The 8,821-nt window shown below is 39.3% G+C and overlaps 1 protein-coding gene and 1 pseudogene across 2 annotated transcripts in view; both read left to right on the forward strand.

Moving 5' to 3' along the window:
* The window catches only part of Prpf38a (pre-mRNA processing factor 38A), an 18,032-nt gene extending 10,135 nt beyond the window's left edge, over positions 1-7,897 (forward strand). For both annotated transcript variants that reach the window (XM_010610320.3, XM_010610322.3), the window contains exons 5-10: positions 2,391-2,501; positions 5,219-5,331; positions 5,991-6,017; positions 6,118-6,215; positions 6,859-6,907; positions 7,762-7,897. In XM_010610320.3, the coding sequence (XP_010608622.1) occupies positions 2,391-2,501; positions 5,219-5,331; positions 5,991-6,017; positions 6,118-6,215; positions 6,859-6,907; positions 7,762-7,804 (441 nt within the window). In that variant the 3' untranslated portion in view covers positions 7,805-7,897. The remainder of the gene's footprint in view (positions 1-2,390; positions 2,502-5,218; positions 5,332-5,990; positions 6,018-6,117; positions 6,216-6,858; positions 6,908-7,761) is intronic.
* LOC104852562 lies at positions 25-1,683 on the forward strand (annotated as a pseudogene).
* Positions 7,898-8,821: the final 924 nt, after the last annotated feature.

An 8,821-nucleotide genomic window follows, 5' to 3' on the forward strand; every position in this document is an offset into this window, starting at 1 on the left:
TATGTATGTATATATGGGCTGGGAATGCAGGTCAGTGTGAAAACCCTACATTCAGTCTCCAGTACTGCTTGGCAGGGGTGGGAGTGGGTGACTGTTTACTCTGATTCTGTTCTTGGTAACCAACCCACAGGTCATCAGTTTAGCACACATACATCCTGAGAATTGAACCCAGGGCCTTTGTACTGAGTTATATCCCTAACCCGGTTGTGGAATTTTTTTTTGAGGCAAGGCTTAAAATGTAATTGTGCCTCAGCTTTCCCAAGTGCTGGGATTATAGGCAAGCACCACCATGTCCAACTCAGTTTAGCTTTTGTTGGCTGTACCTTGATGTTGTTGGCAAGGAGTTTCTTTGGAATGTATTTTCATTCTTTCAAACACAAATACTTAAGAAGTTGGCCAGAAACAATAGTCGAGCACCCCAAGCCACATGTAGAGAGTCTGTGGTGACTCACAGTGCTGGACAAGGAATTATGAACAAAGAGGAACAGTTGATAGACAATGATTTGAGGAGTGATAACATTTGCAGTGTTTGTAAGCCATGAATAGGCTAAGAAACACTCTCTTTTTGCCACATTTGTTTTGAGTTAAATATTGAGAGTGCCAAAATCTGATCTTTTGTACACCAAATCAATAAGGGGCCATAGAGTGTTTTGAAAAATACTATTTAATTGCAAACCAAGATTGTCCTCCATATGAGCTTTCCAGTAGTACTTATGAAGGACTTAAAGCCATTTTGAGTAAGAAAATAAGCTGGATCATACGGTATGCACAAAATAAAGATTGGGACTCAGACTCTGAATGTTTTAAAAGCCCCCAGAATCACCTAAATTTAGGCACAAGCCAGTTAAAAAATTACTCCCACAATTTGAATCTCAAGTACCAAAATATCCCGCAAAATGGATAGGTAGAAGTGTAACTGGCATCTCAAACTGTACATAAGGAATAGTGGAACAGACAAAATACAGACTTGAGCTTACTGTAATATTCATGTGCCACTTCTTGCCATGACAGTGTTTTGTGGCCTCACAGTCACAACAGGCACAGAAGAAAGAAGGGACTATCTTTAGTACAGAAGCTAATGCTGAGAGCCACAATCTATATTGCAACAGAGAGGAACTGAATTCAATGAATTTTGGTGATGTAGAACAACTGAATACAAAGCTCCTACAGCAAATTCAAGAAGTTTTTGAAGAGTTGACACACTAAGAGCACGAAAAAGATTCTTTGACATCAGAGCTCTATGTCATGTTGCTACTGAACAGCTCCTAGAACTATTTCAAGTTACTATGCCTACAAGTAGTAGGAACAGGAATGAAGTCACACCTGTCCATAAACAACTGAACTAAATTTACACGTACTTCATATACTTTAGCTTTTACTGTTCCATCAAGCATGCAAATTTTGAAGAAGCTTAAAAAAGTTATGCTCCATTTACTTATGGTCATTAAACTGGCAATGCATAAGGGGGTATTTAATATCTTCGTCTAGTAAAGCAAATCAACATACTCTAGCCTTCCAGGGTTAATTATTTGACTTCACTTTGGAAATGTTTTTCCCGTAATTACTGACTGTCCTTCCCTATGTTTTACCAAGTGTGACTATTCAATACACTGTTAAAGTGTGATTTTATGAAATATATTTTAAATTGTCTGAACAATAGAAGATCAACAAATTCCTATTAATCTGAACCACTAAAGACAATTTTTAAGAGGGAAATGGAATTCATAGTATCACCTCTTATTTACTATGAGCAATATTTTAGTACAAAATTTTATATTAAAAAAAAAATAGAAGTAATTTCAGACTCTCCAGAGTCTGATAAGTATTTTCTGTGTTCTGTTGGATACCATCCTTGGATCCTAAACTCCTGTAGTCCTGTTACATACTTCATTTCTTCCAACCTTTATAGAATTTTAAGAAGGATACATGAGAGTTAAATAGCATACACACGAGTCTCATTATTCTACAGCTGCCTGTCCTGGCCACCCAACATTCTTTATATCCTTAGTCAAGGAGATGGTGAGTCGCATTATGCCCCAGACATTCCATCTGGCTGGGTCTCTTTTCTTGGAACTGCCAAGCAACCCATTCTCAGCCATAAACTTATTAGCCTTTGAATTTTCTGTGTATCTTACAGTATAAGACCATCAGAAATAGAACTGCATGTGAATTTCTTCCTTCCAGCTTTGTATTTATGTTTGTAGAAGCAATTAAAAGAGTATACAGATTCCAGGTATATTAAACTTTTGGAAAGTTTCAGTTGTCTTTGAAATGAAATCACTACAGCTGTTGTTCCATGGCTTTTCTGTCAATGTCAGAAGCCCAGTGTTGGGGCCTCAGGACATAGAGGAGATGGCAGTGACCTGTAACTTTCACTTTGTTCTCTACAGAAACGTTACGTGCTAGAAGAAGCTGAGCAGCTGGAGCCTAGAGTTAGTGCTTTAGAAGAAGACATGGATGATGTGGAGTCTAGTGAAGAGGAAGAGGAAGAGGATGAGAAGGTGAGGCACCTAAGAATTTGAGAGGCTGAGGAGGAATGGGAATGATCTTTGTGTTTCAAACTTTAATTTTTAATCTTCTTTAAAAAATATTTACCTGGGCCGGGGATTTAGCTCGGTGGTTCTGGTGCCTGCCTCGCAAGTGCAAGGACTTGAGTTCAATCCCCGGTACCAAGAAAAAAAACATTGTTTTCCCTTTAAAATATGAACTTTAGAATCAAATACCCCATAATTCATATCTTACTGCTGCCATTTACTAGTGCTGGGGGTTAAACCCATAGCTATGTCCTCAGTTCCATAGTAGAGGTATAATTATAAAAATTACTTAACCTTAATTTTCTCCTTTGTAAAATAAGGATAGTAATTTTCTCTCAAGACTATTGTAAGTGTTAAATGAAGCCTTCTTTTCCCTTTTTATGCCATTCAGGCTACAAGTCTATTATTATTTAGTGCCATCCATAGCCAGTCAGTGGACTGATCCGGTTATCACACCCATGATCTAGTAGTCATTCCCATATGAGTGTATTTCGCTTTGGGGGCACATCTAGATAAAAGCTATAACACCTGTGAAGTAAGATCTAATTACTTTTACTTGATATGGATAACTGACAGTTTCACTTTTTAAAAATCCAGCTATTCGTTCCTAAGTATCTCTTGCTGATTGTTCCCCTTTTTGATGGCATGTTTCATTTGAACATTGCATACATAACTCATACTTTCTGACAATTCAGTATCAGACTCCTCGAGGTGTCTACTTCAGTTGGTTGCTACTGCTGTAGCCCACCATGACTTCACTTCTCATGTGACTGGTGATATTCATTGATTCATCTTGACTAATGAGGTTCCTGAGGTGGCAATGTGGAGATGCAAAGTGTTCCTCCAAAAACAGTTTGCAGCCATGTTTCACTTAGTGGTCAGCATACATTCTTCGTGGCTGGTTTTTGTAGTGGGAACATCAACATAAATGTACTTAGACAAACCTAGATGGTACGGATCTTTCCATATGACCTTTTGATGGAATAAAGAGGCACAGTAAACATGAGCTATATGAGGCATCTGCCAGCATAACACAAACTTAAAAGGACCACATTTTAAGATAATGGTAAAAAATAATAGTATTACATTTTTTTGTACATAATTGTCCGCACTTACTTTTGTATGACTGGCAGCACAGTAGATTTATTTACCCAGACATCACTGTAAACCCGTAATACCTCACACCACAGCTGTGATGTCACTGGGTGCTAAGGATCTTTCAGCTCCATTATAATCTATGGGACTATCCTATATGCAATCTGCAGGTGATAGAAAAGTATTATACAGCATATGCCTGTTTCTGTTCTTACAGGATGCCACTGACTGGGGCCTTGTCAGCTTTCTTAGAGTCCTAGACCACTTTCATGCATTGGTGTTAATGCAAAGCTCATTATAATGCTGACATTTGTTTTCAAACAACTGTACTCTCTCTCCTAGCCCCAGTACCTCATTCTGTCAGGTTATTTTATGGAGTCTGATTTGCCCTGTGATGTTACTTAATAGTCCCTTGTATTTCCTATAAACTATTAGATCTACAGGCTTAAATAGTTCAGGGGGATTTTTATCTCACTTTGGAGTATAGCAACACTGTTTCATAGCAATGGTATTGGTATGTATTTCCCCTGGGGTGTGCAAGGTCTGTCTCACTTCCTGTGATGTTAGGATCCACTGATGAATCACTAGCTCCATCAGGCTTTGTAAAATGATGATATATTGTAGGTATTTCATTTCTTCCATCATTTTCACCTGGAATATACCTATTTAAAAAAAAAATTTCCAGAGTCAAGTGTGGTGGTGCACACCTGTAAATCCTAGCACTTGGGAGGCTGAGGCAGGGTGTTCACTGCAAATTTGAGATCTTCCCGGCTACAGTGAGTTCAAGGTCAGTTTGAACTACGTAGTCAAAAACCAAAAATATAGAAAACATTTCAAATCAGCATTTAGTTTTTCACAGGTAGTTTATGTCGGAAAGGAAATTGTTCCTTTTCCTTTACCTGCCTTAGAGTCGGTTGATGATGTTCTTTTGCCTCTGGAAACCTTATGAGCTGACTTAAGCAAATTTGATGTTTTATTCCATTATTATCCACGTTGTGCTCAGGTTGTCCCATCTTTGGCCAGTGGAGGCTTCTGCAGTCTGACTCCTGAGATTTCTTGTAATTATTCAAGTATTTAATAGCTTCCTTGCATTCTCATGTATGTTCCAGTCACATCTGGTATATTTATCCCCCAGACCTGGAATCAGTCATTTCCATGAAGTCTTTTAATAGTATATGATATTTTTATACTATTGACTGGGCACTATTCATGGTTATTACTACCAGGTTGGTTAGTGTCAGTTGGCAGCACTAAGGGAGAAATTTATTTTTGAAGATTTAGATACACCACAGCTTTTTATTTAAATTTAATTGAGTTGTACCTTTTCTTTCATGTTGGAAATCTTCTTGAGACAAGCATAATTCTTGCAGTCCCAGAAGATGATATAACCTAGAATAATGAGATTTTATTGGGCACTTTCACTGTAGTTCTTTTTGTCTTTGTGGTTATCCCTCCATGTAGTCACATAACTGTGTTACAAAGTCAATTGGAAATGGGCTTCAGGACAGGGTGGGGAGGGAAATGTAATCAGTATTTCTAGTTGACTGTAAAGCCTGTGCCCATCACTGAGCCATCCATCTTCTTTACAGCTGGAAAGAGTCCCATCACCTGATCATCGCCGGAGAAGCTACCGAGACTTGGACAAGCCCCGTCGCTCTCCCACACTACGCTACAGGAGGAGCAGGAGTAGGTCTCCCAGAAGGTAAGGCGCTAGTACTTATATTTTGAGTATTATAGCGTAGGAGTTTGGATTTCAGGGAAGGAAAAATGACAGCAATGTCTGCTCAGTGTATTAGTTACCTATTGCTGCAAAACCACCACACGTTGTTGTCACTAGCAGACAACAAAAACATTCCTTTAGTTCACAAGTATGTGGTCAGTGATTTAAGCCAGACTTTGTATGCAGTGTTTGGAGTATCTATGCTTGCTGACCTTTTACCTTTTACTGGCTGGCACAAGCTGGCCTTGGTAAGGATAGCTTAGAATACATAAGTCATTCAAGCAAATGTTTTCCCAGTATATGCTTGTGTCATATTTGCAAATATACTACTGGCTGAAGCAAGTCACTTGAGTAATCCCTGCATTAAAATAAGGAAGGTATGGGCTAGGGATTTAGCTCAGTGATTCTGTCACCTGCCTTGCAAGCACAAGGGCCTGCATTCGATCCCCATACCCCCTCCACCAAAAATAGGAAAGGTACTATAAAGTTACATGACAAAGGACATGGATACAGAGAAAGGTAAGATAGAATCAGGACCAATGGATTCATCCCCAGCCCATCCCACCGCCCCAAGGAATTGGGGCCAATTTTGCAATCTGCAACATCCAGTACACTAACCTTTTCCTTACTTTTTTCTGCAGGCGGAGTCGATCTCCCAAAAGAAGAAGGTAGGCCTTCACTCATTTCTCATGGAGATTGGGGAACGAGTGGTACTACTGGGTCTGTATTACCAAACAGACCTGGCAAGCTGATCAGTCTTTTCCATAGTCCTTCACCCCGCAGAGAAAGGCATCGGAGCAAGAGCCCAAGACGCCACAGAAGCAGGTCCCGAGATCGACGACACAGATCCCGCTCCAAGTCCCCAGGTATAGCATTTGGGCTGTCGTTACTGATTGTCTTAACAAATCTGAGGAGGAGTTACCCTTACACAGTACAATACAGAAGTACCTAACCTTGTTGCCTCTCAGAAAAGGAAATGGGATATAGAATTTGAAAATTAGCTTACTAGCTAGACATGGTAGCACACCTCTGTAATCTAGCACTAGGCTGAGGCAGGACTTCAAAGCCCAGCCTGGGAAACTTAGCAATTTGATGAAACTCTGTCCAAAATAAAAAAGAGATGTAGCTCAAATGAAAAAGCCCTAGGTTCCATCCCCCAGTACCACCAAAACAGAAAGAAAAACGAGACTCAAATCTTGACTTCCAAGTTTTGCTTGTATGGTGGGCTTCAGTATTTTCATCTGAAATTATTGGAATAAGGCCTGCAGGGTGGTAAAAATCCAATGTGATGTTTATGAAATTAGCCGTAATGCTCTCAGTGCTTTTGGTTTCATTACTACTTTCCCTGCCACATACACACCATTTGGAGAGGTGCTGCCAACAAGAGATGTTCCCAGCATAAGCTACATAAGTAATAAACCAGTGGGTGGAATTAGGGGAAGTGTGAATGACAGTTCAGGATATGTAAGAGGGAGAATCTGACTCATCCAGTGTCCTTTTCTTTCATAGGTCATCACCGTAGTCACAGACACAGGAGCCACTCAAAGTCTCCTGATAGGTAAATGTTGACCTCTATTTTAACAAAAATATAAATCTTTGTTCGGAAATTAAAATCTCAAGTTAGGCATGGGGGCACACGCCTATATCTGGGGAGGCTGAGACAGGATGATAGCTGTTGGTTTTAAGACCAGCCTGGGCTACACAGTGAGTTTAAGTCAGCCTGAACTGCATAGTGTCAAAAAACCAAACCAAATAAAAACAATGGAAACCAAAGTCTTAGTTACAACAAAGTTGGGCCTGCCTGACATCTTGTTTTGATGAGTGTAAAGGCAATGGGAATTCTCATTTATTTTAAGATGATAGTGGCCTCTTACCCTGAGAATTACTAAGAGTCTCTTTTGCATTCTTTTTTTCCTTTGTGACTTTGGATAATAATGGTTGAACTGTGGTCTCACAAGATCTGCTAGTGTTTTTTTCTTTCTTACGGTAGGGCTTTTTTTTTTTTTAAGTTGGGTTGGTTTTAGTTGTTTTGGGTGCTGAGGACTGAACCCTAGGGCCTCACGCTTTCTAGGCAAGCACCCTGCCACTAAGCTAAACACCTAACCTGTACCTGGGTTTTAAGTACCAAGTTTTAAAATGTAACATTTTAACATCTTTCATTAGAAATCCCTATTATTTGATTTCATTAGAAATCAAAAGCGCTATTAAGTTTTTGAGAGGTGTTTTCCTCACTGGTTATATTGACTTAATGCCGATTTACAATACTCCTGAGATGGGGGCGCCTAAATCATCAAGCACTTTAAATGACTATTAAGTGTCAGTTCCACACTCATAAGTGTCCCCATATCATAGTGTTTCTCAAAAGTCCTTACTTGCTCCTTAATTTAATGATTTATGTATTTTCTATTTCAGGTCAAAGAAAAGCCATAAGAAGAGCCGAAGAGGGAATGAGTAATGAATTCAATTTGGTTTTAGTCCAAATGGCCGCCTGTGGATATAAGGGTATCTATGTGGAAAAAGGATCAAGAGCTGCTCTTCTGGCAGCTGTAATATTTTTTTTCTTGTTCTTTTTTTTTTAAGAAGAGGTGCTGAATTTTATTTCCTAAGGTCAGTTTTTAACCCAGTCAGCTACAACTATATTTAAAATTACGAAGGTAGAAAGGATCTGGGAATTGGGGATGTGAGAAAAGATTTGGCCATACTAGTGACCCTTTGCCTTTTTGTTATTAAACCTGAGACACCTATTTGTCACTTTTCTGTAGTTTAATTTTTGGTTTGCTGGGACCTACTTTTGAGAATCCTGGGGTTTGTGCTACTATTTATCAAAGAAATCAGTAAAACATAGTAATTTGTAACTTTTTTCAAACAACAGAAAGTGGTAATAAATATGAAAACTGGCTGGTTAGCAGCAGTTTTACCAGAATAGAATGCATTCAAACATAAGGATTTCTCTGGATTACTTAATCCAGTTCATCCAATATCAACAGACAGTACTTAATACCCTTCACACACAGCATATTCTTGTATAGCACCATTTATTTTTCTCCACAAACCTTGAAATCCACATTCAGATGCTTAGCTTTTAAGTGCTGACGTTACTCAAGGCTTGTCAGTAGCAGTAAGGCAGCAGGACAAAAAATTTTAATGGAGGGTCAAGCATGGTGACACATGGCTGTAATCCCAGCACTTGGGATGGTGAGGCAGGAGGACCACCATGACTGAGGCCAGCCTGGGCTACACAGATCAAGGCCAGTTTGAACTACATAGTGAGACCCTGTCTCAAAAAACCACACACACACACACAAATTTTCATGGAGAGCCAAGTATCTTAATGCTAATCATGATTTTGTCCCAAAATGCCAGACAATAGATCTAGTCACAAAAATATAGTACAGTAGGAAGACAGCTTTTAGAGGGGCAGAGAACAAAAGGGTCAAGGCAGTGATGAAAACAGTGCATTCACTTTAAAGTT

This window comes from Fukomys damarensis, unplaced genomic scaffold, assembly GCF_012274545.1.
Source record: "Fukomys damarensis isolate Sample0158 unplaced genomic scaffold, DMR_v1.0_HiC HiC_scaffold_23, whole genome shotgun sequence".
Taxonomy (NCBI): Eukaryota; Metazoa; Chordata; class Mammalia; order Rodentia; family Bathyergidae; genus Fukomys; species Fukomys damarensis.